Source organism: Brienomyrus brachyistius, unplaced genomic scaffold, assembly GCF_023856365.1.
Source record: "Brienomyrus brachyistius isolate T26 unplaced genomic scaffold, BBRACH_0.4 scaffold45, whole genome shotgun sequence".
Classification (NCBI taxonomy): domain Eukaryota; kingdom Metazoa; phylum Chordata; class Actinopteri; order Osteoglossiformes; family Mormyridae; genus Brienomyrus; species Brienomyrus brachyistius.
In genome coordinates, this window is record NW_026042320.1 from 1,922,501 (window position 1) to 1,941,052 (window position 18,552).

The window sequence follows — 18,552 nt, forward strand, 5'->3', positions numbered from 1 at the left end:
GGCGGCGCCCGGCGAGACCACGCACGATCCCAGAGGACCAGAAACGCGCCACTGGGCAGATAGAGCCGGCCGCTAAGCCGGGCACAGTCTTACTTTGATACAGCGGCGGTGCAGCTCTGCTTGCACAGAGCCTCCAAAAATACAGCGAACTCATCGCTATCCCTCTCCACGGAAATCTTTAGTAAAAGGCGAAAGATTTATACGGGATGAAGAGAGACCCGAGTCGATGCATAGCCGTCGCTCAGCAGGTGGCCGCTAGCCGGGCCTCCGTGACGCCCCCGCTCGGGGTTGAATTCTCGGGGGCGTCGCAGCCACCGGCCTCGGGGCCCCGACTCCTCCCTGTCCTCCTGGCATCTGAAAGATCAGCAATCATGTAAACAGACATGAGAGAAAATTCAAAAGGCAAAGACGACGGCCTGCCTTACCTCAGCACAGCTGCCCACCCCTCAGAGAGCGTACCATGACCGTGCTTTTTATAATTAAAAAAAAAAAAAGAAAAGAAAAACGGAGGGAAGCGGGACCGGCGCACGGACAGGGTCCGTCCCTCACGACACCGGCTAATCGCCTGGCAAGCGGCGCAGGCTCTCGGTCTGATAAGCGGAACACCGATCAGCTCTGTCTTTCAACAGCAGGGGGCAGTAGAGGTGCACCGTTCCCAGAAACACTGCAATACCGGGTCGATGCGTGGAGCGGACGGGGCAAGCCCCACTTCCGGCTCCCTGTTCCAAAAATCCGTTTAATATGTGGTCCCCTCCATGGGGGACGTATCAGATATTAAACTGATAAGAACAGATTTTTTTGCTTTATTCATTTTATTTCATGCTTTATTAAACGGTTCTGTACATTTTAAATTCACACAATAAAAACCTTTAAAACAATATTAAACAAATATATCACAGAACCATTCCCTATAGGATAAGCAAAACATAACAATAAAAACAAGTAATACATATACACACTTTAAAATCTGATTACAATCATATGGCCATTAACATAATTAAAATGTCACCTCAAATGCAAGCCATTAAAATATTAAAACCTTAAAAAAGGAACAGACCCGTAGACCTCAGGCCTCGGCACAAGGGTCGGGTTAAAACAGGGTTATGCATCATCCTAAAACACATAAAATCAATGGCCTCAGGCTAAAAAACTGGTTAGTCGCAGACATGGCACAGCACATAGAATAAAATGTTAATAAATACAGTTAATGTTAATACATAAAGGTGCTAAAAGTGACCAACCACAGCCGTGCTCAATCTCAGTACATGCAGTTAATTAAAAGAATATTTGCAACACCATACACGCACAAAAAACAAAGCACACTTACCTAAAACCCAAAGTACCTCCTGTGTGCTTCAGGACAGTGCGTCATGTCGACCCTGTAGGATGGAGCGTCACCACCTAAATGAAACGGGGCTAAAGCCAAAAGAGGCCCCTCCACCTCTCCTTGGCCTCGTGGTAGCCCCGTTGGATGACGTCGGTCTCCATCCTGAAACCCAAATCGGCCCGGATTTTGCGGAATACCCCTTGTGCCTCCAGACGAACCCCTCTGCGGATGAGCGCGGTCCTGGCATTCCAAAGCTCTCGCTTGGTAATGCTGACCAGCAGCCACATCCAGGGGCCGAAGGGGTTATGGAGGTTGGGGTCCCACCCCTTCAACACCTTGTCGTAGGTCAGACCGGGCTGCGGGTCTACACGTCCACACAGGCCCGCTACCAACCCCCAGACTCTCTGTGCATGCCCGCAGTCCCAAAACACGTGCTTGATGGTCTCATCCTCGCTGCACTCGGGCCTGGGGCAGCGGGGGTGTCTGGTCAGCTTATGCCTGTGCAAGACGTCCCTGACTGGCAGCTTACCATGAAGGCACTGCCAGTTCAGGTCCTGCAGCCTGTGATCCAAACCCTTAGGCTGGATTCTCGCCCATGTGCCTTCCTCCAGGCCCAACATGGCCCGAGTCTCCCTATGACCAAGCAAAGCCTTGTAAAGGGCTCTGTGCTTGGTCAGGGCCTCTGTCTTGACACCTGCCGGAATAGACTTACTCCACTTGACAGCGTGGCTGTAGTGAACCGGCAGGGTCTCAGCCTTGGGGCCGAGGTTGGTCCACGACGTCACCAGACGTCTCATGGGGAGAGCCAGCCACAGACGCACAAAGTGCTGATGGGGGTGCTCGAGGGGAGCTGCCAGGCGCGTGCAGAGCTGCGAGAAGAACAGGCAGTCAAGCTTGAGAGGAAAGTCAATAACGTCCCTCCCCCCACTGTCCTTTCCGAGATACATCACTTCCCTACGCACGTACTCATACCTGCCCCCCCAGACGAGGTTAAAAACGTCCCTCGTCAGGCCCCTCCGCATGAAGCGGGGCAAAGGGTACACATGTGCAAGGTAGAGCAGGGTGGGAAGAATATCCACTTTTAAGGCTAAAACCTTACCTTGGAAGGACAGGGACCTGGACTTCCACAGTCCGATCTTCCGCCTGGCGATCGCCAACCACTCCTCCCAGTTCAACCGGGCGGCACCATCCGAAAGGAAGTTGACCCCCAAAACTTTGAGAGGACCGTCACAGAGGGTGAGACCACCTGCGACGTCCTCCCTCGCCTTCCAGCTGCCGAAATACTTGGCCACCGACTTACTGAGGTTGAGCGTCGCGCCAGAGGCCCAACCGAACGCGTGAACGAGGCTCAAGGCATGACCGAGAGACTGATCCGAGCAGACGAAAAGCGTGGTGTCGTCTGCATACTGGGTCAGTTTAACAGTTGTCCCCCGACTTCCTGGGATAAGAAGGCCATCGACCCCGGGGTGGGTGCGAATGGCGCACGCCAGTGGCTCTATATAGAGCGCGTAGAGGAGGGGGGAGAGGGGACATCCCTGCCTCACTCCACTCCGCTGGGGCACCAAATCACTCAGGAAGCCATTGATAACAACATGGCTCCCAACTTCGTTATACAAAGTGTGTAACCACCCCAGATAGGGCCCGAAGCCAAACTTACCCAATACTTTGAACAGGAAGCGGTGATCTACCCGGTCGAAGGCTTTCTCCTGGTCCAAGCTGACCAGCAGGAGAGGGAGGTTCCTATCCTCCACCCAGGCGATGGCGTCGCGGATGAGGTGGAGATTCCACGTCGCCGATCGACCCGGTACTCCACACGTCTGGTCGCTGTGAACCAGATGAGCCATGGCCTTCTTCAGGCGTTCGGTAAGGGTCTTTGCGATGAGCTTTGTGTCTACACAAAGCATGGTCAGGGGCCTCCAGTTGCCAAGGTCGGCCCGATCGCCCTTCTTGTGCAACAAAGAGAGGACCCCCGACCTCATGCTCCTAGTGAGCAAACCCCGGCGCTGAACGTCCTCTACAACCTGCAGTAATTCCGGCCCGAGGACATCCCAAAAGGTGGAATAAAATTCCACCGGGAGCCCATCAAGGCCAGGTACCTTGCGGCGGTTCATCTTGCCAAGCACTGCGGTCAGCTCGGCCAAGGTGATGGGGGCTTCTAAGCCGTCCCAGATGTCACTGGGAAGACAAGGTGAGATGTTATCTAGGAAGCGCTCCCCAGCAACCGGGTCCGTGTCCCTAACATTAAAAAGGTTAAGATAAAACAATTTAGCAACCTCCAGCATGTCTGATGTATCCTTGACTATATTGCCATTTGAGGCACGGAGAGAGCTAAAGCTCTTCTCCTCCCGGGCTTCCCTGGCTCTGTGGGAAAAAAAAGAATTGCACTTTTCATTATTTTCCACATCAAATATTTTGTCGCGGAGCATTTGGGCCGAGGCAGCCTGTTCATGCAGGCGCCTCAGCTCACCCTTTATGTCAAGCAGCCGCTCGTGGTTGATGGTGCCCCCGTTGTTGTGAGCGGCGTATTCATCCCGCAACCTTCTCTCCAGCCGCAGAATGGAGAACTTCTTCTCCATCCTGCGCTGCTTGCTGTACTGCATGGAGAAGTGATCTAAAAAAAGGTGTCTAAAATCTCTCTCCTCCAGGATCTGCAGGTTCATTTTCCAATAGCCGCCCCCATATACAGGGGCGTCTATGGAGACAGTGGCCTCCACTGCCAGATGGTCAGTGGGCCACTGTGGGGAGAGGGACACCTTTTTAAAAACAACGGGGGGTGAAGCTAAAATGTAGTCGATGCGGCTGCTGGCTCCGCGACTATTATGCCAGGTGAAGCCCGGCATGCTGGGGTTGCATGTTTTAAAACCGTCAACAAGTTTAAAGGAACGAATAAAATGGCGAAAATGCCCTGAGCTGACATCCTGTCTACCCTCCAACGAGATGTTAAAGTCCCCTCCTAAAATCAAGTGTCGATCTGTGACACAGAACGGGGACAACTCTTCAAAGAGAGTTATACGGGACGAGGCCTCCACCGGAGCGTAGACACATATGGCCCGGAGGCGCTGTCCCCTCCATGTGGCGTCCACTCCCAAAACCCTGCCCTGAAGGACGGTAAACGCACTTACTTCTTCAAAGGCGCGGTCGCCAAAAAGGATCCCGACGCCTGAGGAGTGGACGCCACCTACGCTCCAGTAGGATCTACCCCTCTTCCACTGTCGTGAAAAGAGAGCCTCGTCCCGCTGGTCCCGGAGGTGGACTTCCTGCAGAAAACAAATGCTGAAGGGAGAAGATGCCAGCTGGTTAAAAACAGATGTGCGTTTTAAAATGTTCCTCAAACCCCTTACATTCAAGGTGACAATATAAAAATTGGCCATAGAATGCTAAAATAATAATACAATTAAAAACAACAAACTAAAATAATAAAAGCCAGCCATTAAAAACAATACTGTCCTACTGCCCCCCCTCCTCAGTCAACCTCAAAAGGTCCCCCAATTCCAGCCCCCCCCAGGTACTCCTGTTCATTAGCAGTGTCCTGTTGACCGCTGTACTCCTGGGGGGGTACAGGGGACTGTCCCAAGTTCCACACCAGACGGGGGGCCTCTAACATCGGGGAGGGGGGACACTGTCGGCCTTGGTCCCCGGCCGCCACTGCTGGCGAGGAGGCCGCCGGAGGGCTGGATGCGTAGGGTTGCGCCTCCCTTCTGCTCTTCTTCCTCCCCCGGGGGGATGCACCGCTCTTCTTTCGCCTGCTGCTGACGCCTGGAGCCAGGGCGAGCTGCTCCACCTTGTTCGGAGACCCCTCCTGCATTGGTGTCGCACTCGAAGGGGCCTCCTCCACCTCGACCAGGGCTTCTCCTCCTGCCCCCGTCGCCGGCTGTTCCTGCCCAGTCGTGGGGGCTAGAGCTCCCCACCATTCTCCGTGCCGACTGCTCTGTTACCCGACAGAGCGTCGGCATATGTAGTCTTTTTCTGTGGGCAGGAACGAGCCAGATGGTCCTCGCCGTTGCAGTGAATGCAGCGACGGGGGCCCTTGCAGTCCCTGGCCATGTGCCCCGACTCCAGGCAGTTGCGGCAGCGCAGGTTGGCGCATCCCTCCAGGGTGTGTCCAAAGCTGTGGCACTGCCGGCAGAAGGGAGGCTGTCCAGAATAAAAAAGGTATGCCTTATTTCCCTGTAGAGTAAAATAGGCTGGGGGGTGGCTAAAACCGCCTGCCCCATTAGCGTCCGGGCGCAGGCGGGCCTGGAACTGGCGTCGGCCAGTCCAGATCCCCAGCTCATCCCGGATGTCCCTGTGGCCAGGAAGGAGGTCCACATACTTTGTCAGAAATTGGGAAACGGCCTCGGCGGTAACATGCGGGTTGAAACAATGGACGGTAATTACCCGCTTGTCGGGCCACCACAGCGGCTCGATGTTGTAACGTCCGAGGAGGGAGTGCTGGGCCCCCTCCTTGCTCCGCTCCAGGACCTTGGTGTAACTCTCGTCGGTGGACAAGGTGACCTCGAAGAAGCGGAAGGGCCCATTCCGCTGTACGCAGAGGATGTCCTGCATCTGAAGGCCCAGTGCTTTGAAGGCCACCTCCCGGATGAAGGCCAGCCGGTCGGAGAAGGTGCCCACCTCCTCCTCAGCCCTCCAGCAGAACCGGGCGGTATTCCGCAGGCCCCCGCCCGCTACCAGCCACGGCCCGCTGAAGGGCTTCCTCGATGGTCCGCCGGCCGTTGCCATCCGGGAAGGTCCACCGACGTCGCCGCTGGAGCAGAGTCCTTCCGCCGCCATGGTCCCGACGTCCGCCAATCCGATCCAATGAGCCGAGCAGAGCTAAACTATAAAAGCAGCTAAAAATAAAAACACCAGTTCGCCCAGCAGGGCGGCGGACAAGCCACCAGCCACTGCGGGATCCCCAGCCTACTAAAAACAGAAATAAAAGCAGGGGTAAAAGGCTAAAAAGGAAGGCACGGGTCGCCCCGTGGCAGCGGCGGTCAAGCCACCTGCTGGTCACGCCTTAGGTTCACCATGCCTTCCTCTAAAAAACCCGACGCAGTCCGTAAAAAAGCAGTAAAAAGTCAGTAAAATCCACTTGATCTTAGCCAAAAGGCCAAGAAGCGATACCCGCAGACTGCACCCCGCCGATTTTTAAAAAATATTATGCTTGTACTACTTACATTAACACAAAATCACAATCTAAAAGGCTGAAACACCATGCAAATCAATGCCAACCCAGTACAATAAGAATTTTAAGGATAACATTTAACAAGTAGAACTACCTGCAGAACTATTACCCTTAAAACAGGCAAAAGAGCAATTCCACCAGCAAATACAATTATACACCATTTAAATCTAATTACATGGCCAATAAAACAATTAAAATGTTACCTTATATGCATGCCAATAAAAAGTTAAGACAAAAAGAAAAAGTTCAAAAAGGAACATATCCGCAGACTTCCGACCTCTGCACAAGGGTCGGGCTAAAACACTGTCATACACATTCCTAAAACACATAAAAGCAGTAACCTTAGGAATAAAATAGGTCAATCACAGAATAAACAGCACAACAGATAAAATAAAATGTTAATAATGTTAATACTGATGAATATGTGCTAACAGTGATCAACCAAAGAAGTGCTCAGTAAATTCTATACATGCCATTAAATAAAATCCAAACCAAATAAAACACAAGCACAGAAAAAGAAAGCAAACTTACATAAAACCCGAGGTGTCCTTTGTGTGCTTCAGGAAAGCACATCATGTCAACCCTGTAGGATGGATTGTCATCACCTAGACGTACTGGGGCAGCCTAGGATCAAGGCAGTTAGATGGATGTCAGCTTACCTCTAGGGGTAGGTCGTTTAGGTGGATGGCAGCTTATTTCTGTGATCAGGGTGTTTGGGCAAATGTCAGCTTGCCTCTGAGATCAGAGTGTTTAGGTGGAAGCGAGGTTACCTCAGGGGTCAGGGGGCTGGGTCACAGGCAGCCTACCTCTGGGGTTAGGGCATTTGGGTGGATGTGAGCTTACCTGAGGGGTCTGCGTGTTTGGGTAGACAGCAGCTTGCCTCTGGGATCAGGGTATTTGGGTAAATGTCAGCTTACCCCAGAGAACAAGGCGGTTAGATGGAAGGTAGTTTACCTCTGGGATCAGCATGGTTGGGTGAATGGCAGATTGCTTCTGGGAACAATGTGTTTGTGTGGATGGCAGCCTACATCTGGGATCAGGGTGTTTGGGCGGACAGTGCTTTGCCTCTGTGATCAGGGTGTTTCGGTAGACGGCAGCTTACCACTGGGATCAAGGAGCCTGAGTGGATGAAAACATACCTCTTTTATCAGAGTGTTTGGGTTTATGTCATCTTAACGCTGGAGTCAAGGCGCTTGGTTGGATGCAGTTGGTTGGATAAGAGCTTTACCTTTGGAATTAGGACATCTGAGTAGATGACAGCTTAACTCTGCGATCAGGGTGTTTGGGTACATGTCAGCTTAGCTCTGGGGTCACGGTGTTCGGTTGGATGTGGGCCTTCCTGTGGAGTCAGGGCGTTTGGGTGAACAGCAGCTCACCTCTGGGGTCACAGCGTTTGTGTGTAGGGCAGCTTACTACAGCTAACTCTCAATTAGTTTAACTGAATTTATCCTAAAAAATAATATTTATCTCTATACCTGACACACAAAATACTGTGACTTATATATAATGTGGCATGTTGTAAATGCAACCAGTAATCAGAAGACAGTGTGACATGTGCTGCACACCAGGGCAATTTCAGAATCCCAAATCAGATCTGTAGTTAACACCAAGCTATGGTAAACCAAGTGGCAACTATATACATGTATGGAAATCACACAACCCGAAAAACATATTAATGCACAGGTATGTCTGACTCACTATCAAAAACGATGTAAACTTCCCTGTAGTAGTTAATAGATTAACAGACACAAAAAACCCAGAGGTACACCAACGAAAACACAGTGCAATGCTAGTACCAACTAGCAAGAACTAGCTAACCAGCTAAAAAGTCGCAATTAACTTCTAAATTATCGAAACCCAGCTACATCGATAAGTACAAAAATTACCACGGAACATACATGTATTAGTTTAATAAAGTTTAAGCAGAAATTATCTAAATAAATCCGGCTTTGGTTTTGTTTGCCGGAGCTCGAACGTCAGACATGTCTTACTCAAAAGGCGCGAACTTTGGCCGGTTTGTGGCAAAGTAACCATGACAACCGCCTGCCGCTGGCGCCACACAACGTCGTTGACCGCAGTCAGACTCTCGCGTGTTTACGTCTGACTGACGCGCGCCTCCATAATGAGATTTAGTAGTACTTACGTTAAAAAAGCTCTTACCAACCTCATTTCACTGTATCCTATGCACGGCAATTTATTTAGCTTTCAACAAACTTAATTTTACAGAACAGAATTTCTGTATTGCCTCATATATGTTCATTAATTTTCTCTAGTCAACGCACTGAATTACGACGGTCAATATTATGTATTATTTTGACAATAATATAAGTAGATTATTCTTTTACTATATGTAAATTCCTTAATTATATTCCATTGCTACTTTACAAAAGCCTTCAGGGAGTTTGGTCTTTTCATGACAACTAACCAAGTGTTTAACCAGTGTTTACCTGAATAATACAGAAAATTAAATGACACTTGTTAAACTCACCTGGACGTACCTTTTACAGTCGTTTAAACCGTCATGAGCAATGCTGAAATCACTGTTGCAAACAGTTCAGCGCGTAACATTGTCATTATTTTTCATCCTTTTTAAACAAGGACACGTTTTTTGTGTAGTCTGTGGTGAAATGCATTTTATATTTTCGTTTTTTGAGACACTCTCCCTCCGCCGTGACGCTCCATGGAACCGATACCTTCGGTTCTCTAGGAGTTAAATAAAAGCCCGCCCGCACTGAAATCTGATTGGCTTATATGGCTAAGTAAACCAACCAGGATACTGTCTGTCTAGCACTGGCTACATGAAGAGTCACACATATAAGGATCCACACATACGCACGTTCTCTCTTTCTCTCTATCCCTCTCTCTGTCGCTCATTCCTAGCTCATTTACTTGCTCATTCGTGCGCGCTACTGTCTCGCGTGCATGCTCTTGTTTGCTTGCTCTAGTTTCCGGGATATTTTTTTTTTAATTTAGGGGCATCAGGGAGCCGCTGTCAATATGCGGGAGACTTGGGATGTCTGGATAACTGCTTATTTGTACTATAATGATAACTGATCATTTCCAGGGAGCCGTGATGATATTCTAAATTGTGCAGGGTTATATAAGTACTGTGAAGCTGTCGTTATCTAGTTAAATGTTTACAAATATTTATTATTTTATAATATTTCATGTATATTTTCAACTTATTCACACCTTATTGTACAATCTGTCCATGCATACTTTACTGTAAAATCAGACAGATAAACGTTTAGAAAAATAATCGATTCTACAACTTAACTTGCAGCTGTCCAATTACACATCCATATTTTATTGCTGCAAATAACTGAGGTAGGTGTGGTATATAACGCTGAAGGTTAGACGTATAGTACAATAACATATGTACAACATGTGGTCATTTCAGTCAGACAAACGTTTAAAATGGAAAACGAGCTTTATATTTTACCGGCAATTTCCATAGCACGTCTTAGTCGAAGTACTACACTGCCATCTATTGGACAAGTAGGGTTACTGAATCGTGAAATTTGTCTTAAATCATGTTTTTTTAGGACCACTAAAAGAGGATTATCAGTATGAAGGTTTATCAATAAAAATAATTTATTAAAATAAATATTACAGGACTCTCCCTGAAAATAAGGTGTTCTTAGCTTCCAAAGCCAAGGACACATTCTAGTGATTTTCCAGGAGACTGGACCTAACTAACCTGGGGCCTTATGAAAAACAATCAATCAGCTCATGTTGAAGCTCACAAGGTGTGGAGAACAAGAAAGACAAGTAAGGGAGAAAGGCAAGGTGCAGAGCATACACAAGCAGTGTAGCGGCACATCAGTTATAGTGTATGATTAAAAATACATCATTTCTCACAGTATCAATAGTGGCCCATTGCTCCTACTGTAGCCTCACACCTCCAGGGTTGTGGGTTCAATCTGCACCCCTGCTGTAATAAACAGTGAAATTATCAAAGTAACACTGTTTATCAGTAAAATAGTACAATACTGTAGAAAGTAGGGCAATATTTATGAGAACCTTGCTGATAAAATGCTGCAATGCACTGTAATTTAGTACGTAAACTGCAAATAAATAAACTGTAGAATTTACTCAAATTAAATGATGTAATAATTTGCACTCGCTTTTTGGGTTGAATTTAGTATACGCTATTCTAGGAAATATTTTAAATAAATCAAGTTAAAGTCTGGGGTGGCATGGTGGTGCAGGAGTTTAGAATGGCATCACTGGTTCATCAGGTGTGGAGTTTGCATGTTCTCCCCATGTCGTTGGCACTGTTGCCTTGCACCAATGGGACCCGGGTTCGAGTCTCCGCCTGAGTTATATGTGTGTGGAGTTTGCATGTTCTCCCCATGTCGTTGTGGGGTTTCCTCCGGGTACTCTGGTTTCCCCCCACAGTCCAAAGACATGCTGAGGCTAATTGGAGTTGCTAAATTGCCCGTAGGAGTGCATGTTTGAGTGAATGGTGTGTGAGTGTGCCCTGCGATGGGCTGGCCCCCCATCCTGGGTTGCTCCCTGCCTCGTGCCCATTGCTTCTGGGATAGGCTGTGGACCCCCCGCGACCCAGTAGTATAAGCGGTTTGGAAAATGGATGGATGGATGGATGTTATTCCGAACAATAAGTAAAAAAAACACTTACCGTGTCAATTCTAGGGAAATTAGCTTCAGTAGTTTTGTGGTTGAGGTGACACTTCATCCAGTCCAGACGGTGGATAATTGCTAGGCAAAACATCAGGTCAGCAGGATCACCGCTTCGTTTCGCGACTAACATTTTCCGGGCTCTAACATACCGGTCTCGCACTTGTTGCCACTTGTTTTTACAAATTTCCAAATTAAAATTCAGGATGTTTGAAATCTCTTGCCATCTATTATTACACGTTATTTTGATGAGGATAATTGCGGACCTGCTCAATCAACAGGTCCTCAAACGTGGACATCTTGACTGTTGACTGCAGATCTCGCAACACTGCCCCCTATAAATTATGCAGGTATTGCATCTCCGTATACGTTCCGTTAATTTTTGAGTACGTGCACAAAAACCGACGCAAAGAACGCAGGATACGGACCGCGGCTGTACATACGTACATAAGTGTGTAATGAAAAGCAAGTATTTTTCTGCCTTTAGTTTAACATGTAGCCCTACCTCTCGGCTCTGCTTCAAGTGGGCTCTGCCTGCACGATTTCTGACAGAAGGGATAATCCAGGTCTGGCAGGTTAAGAATAATATTGTGAAGTTGTTTACCAATCTCTACCTCAGTGCCCTCTCTAAGATGCAAAATAGTCTATCTGCTGGGGAAACCTCTGAATGCTTAGGTTCACCCATCCCTACTGCAGGCACAAGCAGACTGATGGGATGTGCCAGAGATGTGGTCAGAGCATGGCTGCATAGTAATGATACTGTCACTGCCACTGGAGATGTGGATGCAGTCCTTAGTGTCCTGAAGCAGCATTCTTATTTGACTGTGCATTCTGGGATGCCTCCAGTAGATTTTTGTTCAACCAAGTCAGATGCTAGGGAGGATCCTCTGGACTATTGGGTTAGGCTGAATAAGGCAGCAGATGATGCCAAAGGGTTTATTACATGAGATGTTAGGGCACTGCCATGTCTTTTAGAAATTGCTCTGTAGGAATATCTTATTAATGCATAAATTACATTTATCTGATGCTTTGATCCCTGCGATGGGCTGGCCCCCCATCCTGGGTTGTTCCCTGCCTCGTGCCCATTGCTTCCGGGATCGGCTCCGGACCCCCCGCGACCCAGTAGGATAAGCGGTTTGGAAAATGGATGGATGGATGGATGATGCTTTGATCCAATAAATGAGTATTTATGTCTGCTCCCTGGGACTCAAAGCCCTTTAGTGCCCCGGTGTCTCAGCATATGGTCCATGCTGATCCTGGTGAGAGGGGACTTGTCATTGGTGATGTAACCACTACTGTCTAGCTCCTCTACCATTTGCCTCCCATTGTAATTTCTCATGTCAAGGTGCACCCTGCGGCGGCATGGTGGTGCAGTGGTTAGCACTGTTGCTTCACACCTCTGGGACCCGGGTTCGAGTCTCCGCCTGGGTCACATGTGGGGTTTCCTCCGGGTACTCTGGTTTCCCCCCACAGTCCAAAAACATGCTGAGGTTAATTGGACTTACTAAATTGCCCGTAGGTGTGCGTGTATGAGTGACTGGTGTGTGAGTGTGCCCTGCGATGGGCTGGCTCCCCATCCTGGGTTATTCCCTGCCTCGTGCCCATTGCTTCTGGGATCGGCTCCGGACCCCCCGCGACCCAGTAGGATAAGCGGTTTGGAAAATGGATGGATGGATGGATGGATGGATGTGTGGGTATGAGTATCTGTATATAATTAATAAATCATTCATATTAATCACATATTAATCAGGTAAAACACTAACCTGAGGACAGATTATGTTCAGGGAGAAATGTAAATAAATTTGCAACATCAACCTGTCCAGTGCTAGGATATTACCTTCATCAACTCAGCCAAGTCTGTGGCTAAGAATGGCATCACTGGTTCATCAGTTTGATATCTTGTCAAGAAAGGAGTGAAGGTCCTGGTGATAGCAGAAATGTAGAAATGTAGCTTTGCGAAGATGAGGGGTCTGTCTGAGCAGCTTCAAGGGTGTCAAACGATGCAGTTCCTGGATTTGGTAGCTTCCTCATTCTGACTGCATCCAGGTACCTGGTCAGAGACGGCCACACCTCCAGGGCTCTCTGCTACTGGTAAGTTTAAGCCATCAGTGGCTACAGGATGCAAGTGGAAATTTAGCAGATTTAGTAAAAGCAGTGAAGTCCTCTCTCCTTGCTGGCACACTATGGAAGAGAATACAAATGACTTTCAAACTTCCTCTAGCTGCCATAAGGAGAAACCACATTTGCTGGCATTATATGGGGTTTGAAGGCCACAGCTCCCAACCACAATCAGCTGAGTGCCCTCATACTGCTCATGCTGTTCTTCATGAAGCAGTTCTAAAAACTTCCAGTTTACATTTGGTCCATCCATGGAGACTGAAAGCAGCTGATGAAAAACTGAGTGTCATTTATCAAGCATATATAGACTAGGTGATCATCTATCACAACAAGTAAAACTTAGAACTGCTGCACGGGAAAGTCATATTTTATTATTGTGAAATTTTCAAAAATGTGTTGTTTTTTTTAGATTTACGCATTTTCCAGTTGAAAAATAAAATGTGTTCTCTGTTACAGATTCCAACACGAATGCAAGAATAATAATAATGCATCATTTCAAAACAAAACAGCTATAGTTAGACTACAGGTATTTAGATTTAGATATTAGTGTTGGCTTATAACTTACTTTAAAGTGGTGTAGTAAATCCTAAGGTGTTCTATGACCCATGAATTGGGATCCCAGCTATCTGGACTGGACTTGATTCTCTTTCCAGTAACGAGCATGTAGGTCCAGTTGCTTGGTTTTAGTTGTTTGGTTGAGGGTCTCATCAAACATCAAAGTAAAACTGCCACTGTTGACATCGACCACGCGGAGTTTAATGATGTCAGGAGCCAAATCAAATCTTGTGAAATAGGCTGTTTTGTCTTTACCACACGTGAAGTTTATTGCGATTTCCTAGTCGGGAAACATACAAATGTAACAACAGAAAAAGCTGAAATCCACTTTACCACGTTGTTCAAGCATTTTCCAGTGTCCTGGGCTTATTCGGTTTGTCAGTTTGCTGCAGATAGAAATTTGGAATTGTCAGGGGCAATATAACTACAGCTTTTCATGTAAACGGGATTAAAACTCTATGTAGGAATGAATGGACACACAGAAACATATCCCCAACTCCCTCATTAGCGCTGTAGGATTGGTGTCTTGTTACGCTGTGCAGGCACCACAGTACCTCTGCCTGGAGGGTAGCGCTGGACCCAAAGGTAGTCCTGAGGTCTGTCACTGTAACTGATGTGGCGGTCGCTGCTGGGTTCTGAGATGGAGCTGAAGTCTGAGAAACTGTTGAGACGGAACAGAAGTGAGAAATGGCAGGCGCCTGTTGGCGGGTTATGGCAGCAGCTTTGTGCTTCACGCTGTGCAGATGTGACTCTACAGCTTTAACTCCCACTGAACCAAGTTTAAAAAGCTTCTTGCACAGCATACAGGGGGTCTCATAGCTATTACCTGGAACTGCTTTTAACCATGTCGCAAATGTCGGATTATCTAACCCAGTTAACGTTAAACTTGCACTTCTCCATGAATGACGTGTCCACTAGCAACAAACTGCTAATGTGCGTCCCTGAAATAGCGCCCCTCCCACAAACACAACGGAAATGTTGGCGGTTACGCTCATTCCGATCTCATACACAAAAATGCAAAACGCCAATTAGAAATTCACCAAATTCTTTATAGATTACCAGAAAAACATATAGCAATCTTGTTTACTGGGTCTGTGGTATTTTAAGACCTTTGAACTCTGGATTTAAGGACTACTAGTCATTTTAAAAAATATTTAAGGCCTTAATTTTGGAAAATCCAATGTAACATTTTTTAAGAATCTGCAGATACCCTGCTCTTATACATTAAAGACGAGGGTTTATATGAATAAAAAGACGCACATGAAGACTGTAATCTCAAGTGATCAACAGTAAACCTTCCATAATGATATAACGGTATTTAACACCTTTGTAAGATAGAGATGATGTTTCAGACAAAGCTGGAGAAAGTCAGGCAAAATCTTTCACTTTTACCTTTTTATTTAGATCATTCAACAACAAACAACAACAAATTTATTTTTATATAGCGCATTATCACAACATTACATTGTCTCAAAGCGCTTTACAGTATCCTCACCCAAAGCCCCCAGTGAGTAAGCCATAGGCGACAGTGGCAAGGAAAAACTCCCTAGAAGGAAGAAACCTTGAGAGGGACCAGACTCAAAGGGGAAGCCCATCCTCCAGGGGCCGGCAGGGATAGTCAAATAGAGAGAGGAGAGCAAGGAAGATAAGCCAATGCCGAAGCCGAGTCTTCTTCCAATTGCCAGGCAACCAGAGGTAAGGCAGCGGGTCATACATGGAAGATCAGAACGGCGAGCTGGATGCAGGGACGTCACTGGTGGTGGTCGGGTGTGCTGGATATCTTGATAGATTGAGGTCTCCAGGCATCACCCCCAGGAGGAGTAGGGGAAATAAAATGTACAATTAGGCATAGTAGAGGAGGCTATTGGCAGTGCTAAAAGCTAGGTGAGTACAATATGAAGTGCAATCTGCAAGCTCCGGCAGATATGGCTATGGCAGCATCAGTAGGAGGGAGAGGCAAGTGGGAATGCCGGCATGGGGAGTCCCTGAAATGTCAGCACTCCAGTTCCACAAGAGATTGCAAAGCTAGAGTGACAGCACTGACAATCCAGTTCATCCAAAGCCAATGGCACCGATCCCCACCCAGCTCTACACCTCACACTACAGGTCTGACTGGGAGTGAAGAGTTAGCTAGGGCTAGAACTAGTGTCCCTATACGCTAAACTAAACAGGTGTGTTTTTAGTCTGGACTTGAATATTGAGAGTGAACCTGAAACCCGCACATCCGGTGGAAGACCATTCCACAGCAGAGGAGCTTTGTAGGAGAAAGCTCTGCAGCCTGCCGTAGCTCTTTCTACCCTAGGCACTAACAGATATCCCATGGCTTGAGAGCGAAGCAAGCGTGGAGGGTTGTATGTGGTCAGCAGTTCACTAAGGTATTCTGGTGCAAGGCCATTTAGTGCTTTATAAGTTAATAGCAGTATTTTATAGTCAGTTCGAGACTTAACTGGCAGCCAATGAAGAGAGGATAAGACCGGTGTAATATGATCAAATTTTTTAGTGTTTGTTAGAACTCTGGCTGCAGCATTCTGTACCATCTGAAGTTTATGCAAGGATCCAGACGGGCAACCCGATAGGAGGGCATTACAGTAATCCAGTCTGGAACTTACGAAGGCATGTATTAGTTTTTCTGCATCATTAAGTGAGAGCATCTTACGAAGCTTGGCTATGTTCCGTAGATGATAAAATGCAGTTCTAGTAATACTTCTTATGTGAGCATCAAAGCATAGATCTGAATCGACAAGAACGCCAAGATTTCTAACTACCATGTTAGGTTGTGTAGGAAGGTTACCAACGTTGAGGTGGTGGAACTTATTTCTAGCAGCCTTGGGACCAATTACCAGAACTTCTGTTTTTTCTGTGTTTAACATAAGGAAATTTTTTGCCATCCAGCACTGGATATCTAATAGACAGTCTTCTAACCGAGATAGCAGTGATATATCATCAGGGTTAACAGATATGTACAACTGTGTATCATCTGCATAACAATGAAACCCAATACCATGATTTCTAATAATGTTACCAAGCTCTTGACTTGATAGGTTATTCAGATTATTTTCTACAGATTAGCATGAAGTCTCTCCTGTATTGAATTTGGTACAAAATTGTTGCTAATTTTCACGGAGCACGACGACGCAGAAATACATAGAGGAAATAGTCAATGAATCAGATCTGAGAGACAGTGTAATTTCTGACCAATCAGAAATGAGTGGGCCAGGCTGCCCGTGGGCCTGGCCGTCTTGCATCCTGTAATGAAGCACTCTTTGCTAGGTTTGCTAAAGCTAAACTTTAGCGGTGCGCCCTTATCCAACCTCCAACCTTGGATAAGGTGAGATGCTTTTATTGTCACTGTGAAAATACAATGAGATGTCATTTGGAGCAAGCCTGTAGACGCCATAGTAAGCATAAAACTACAGACTAACACTTATAAATACAGATAAAATACATATAAAAGCTAAAGATACATACACCAAAAATAAAAAAGAATAAAAATAAAGAAAAAATTCTGGGGCTAGAAGCAAAGAAACCAGTATTACACAACAAAAGCGTAGCATTGAAAAGCTCCGGGCTGCTGTTTCTGCATGCACTGCCATTTTGGTTTTTGGCTTTGTTTACGTTGGAGTGGATGAGTCAGATGGCTGAAGATAGATTACAACACTGCCATCTAGCGGTCAGGGGTTTAAATGCCAACAGAAAATGGAAAAAGTCTGACAAATTTTTGAGCTGATTAGCTGTGAATTTTGTAAAACAGCAGAGGCGGTTGGCTGGAGATGCACTAATAATCGGCTTGCAGGTAGTAGAACAATGACCAGCTGAGTCTTTCCTCAGTGTTTCTACTTTAAAGAGCAAAGGGTATCATAACACACTTTAGAGTACTTGGTGCTTCACTCATTCTTCTATCTTGGTGCCATGTTTCACCATCTCTATCAGTGTCATCAGCATCAGTGAAAAGGTGTCTGGGATGCTGACCTTAGAAGCAGAGTTTCAAAGAAGAGCTGAGGAAAGGGGGGCAAAACTGGGCCAAGAGTAAGATGACAAAGTTTAAGAAAACCTCTGAACACTAGGGGACAAGAGCCTTAATGAAGGAAAGATCAGCAATTTGCTGTGAAGCACTTAAACGTGGCATAAGAAAAGAGAGACAACATAGCAGAGAATGGTTTCAATCCATTGACCTCTGGGTTATGGGCCCAGCACACTTCCTCTGCGCCACTCTGCTGCATAGTTGGGGCTGTGTGAGTTTTTTCTTAGTGTGTCCACTTTAAACAGCAAAGGGGCTCTGGACACACATAATGGTACTTAGTGCTTCTTTTCAGAGACCCCTAGGTTATAAAGCCCCCGTGAGATGCAGCATGAGCCTTCCTCAAGCGATGCCTAATGTAAGCATGACAAGCAGCTAAAAGCTGTTGGCCATAGACAAAGTGAGACCCAGCAGAGGACATGGCCGTTCTAAGCCTCAGACCTGGTATGGTGATGAAGCTTCCTGTTACACTTTCTACTGCCTTGGTTCATTGCAACAATCAATATGATAAAGAGAAGGAGTCATCTTAGGTGGGACTAAAACCCACCCCCCCCACTTTGGAATCCCCAGTACATAATGGGGAGCGGGGGGGCATAATGAATTCTGAAGGTCCCCGTAGCCCTCAGCCCACTGGGAAGATGCCCAGTACGGAAATGACAGATGCTAAAATAGATGCTAAAGACTCAAATGGCCTAATTGTCAGTGTTTGTTATAGACACCTAATGTAGC

General features: G+C 46.9%; 3 protein-coding genes, 2 non-coding genes and 1 pseudogene across 13 annotated transcripts in view; all 6 read right to left on the reverse strand.

Moving 5' to 3' along the window:
- Positions 1-18,552, reverse strand: part of LOC125723043 (cytohesin-2-like) — a 333,559-nt pseudogene that overhangs the window by 251,040 nt on the left and 63,967 nt on the right.
- Positions 1-18,552, reverse strand: part of LOC125723074 (uncharacterized) — a 205,579-nt gene that overhangs the window by 132,677 nt on the left and 54,350 nt on the right. The gene's annotated exons all lie outside the window — the stretch shown is intronic.
- Positions 1-18,552, reverse strand: part of LOC125723083 (cytohesin-2-like) — a 341,447-nt gene that overhangs the window by 106,179 nt on the left and 216,716 nt on the right. The window lies entirely within an intron of this gene.
- LOC125723112 (U5 spliceosomal RNA) lies at positions 113-226 on the reverse strand. Its single transcript, XR_007386749.1, has one exon. It is a non-coding gene; the product is annotated as a U5 spliceosomal RNA (small nuclear RNA).
- Positions 640-836, reverse strand: LOC125723136 (U2 spliceosomal RNA). Its single transcript, XR_007386772.1, has one exon. It is a non-coding gene; the product is annotated as a U2 spliceosomal RNA (small nuclear RNA).
- On the reverse strand, positions 5,202-9,183 carry LOC125723058 (zinc finger CCHC domain-containing protein 3-like). 9 transcript variants are annotated; one of them, XM_048999488.1, is made up of 6 exons: positions 8,390-8,461; positions 8,190-8,212; positions 7,720-7,830; positions 7,023-7,610; positions 6,695-6,809; positions 5,202-6,144 (listed from the first exon to the last, which is right to left on the reverse strand). In XM_048999488.1, the coding sequence occupies exon 6, from the start codon at positions 6,095-6,097 to the stop codon at positions 5,222-5,224; it is 876 nt and encodes a 291-aa protein (XP_048855445.1). In that variant the 5' UTR covers positions 6,098-6,144; positions 6,695-6,809; positions 7,023-7,610; positions 7,720-7,830; positions 8,190-8,212; positions 8,390-8,461; the 3' UTR covers positions 5,202-5,221. The 9 variants fall into 9 exon arrangements, with proteins under 9 accessions (XP_048855445.1, XP_048855441.1, XP_048855440.1 ...); XM_048999484.1 differs by lacking the exons at positions 8,190-8,212; positions 8,390-8,461 and adding an exon at positions 8,990-9,183; XM_048999483.1 differs by lacking the exons at positions 8,190-8,212; positions 8,390-8,461 and adding an exon at positions 8,980-9,183.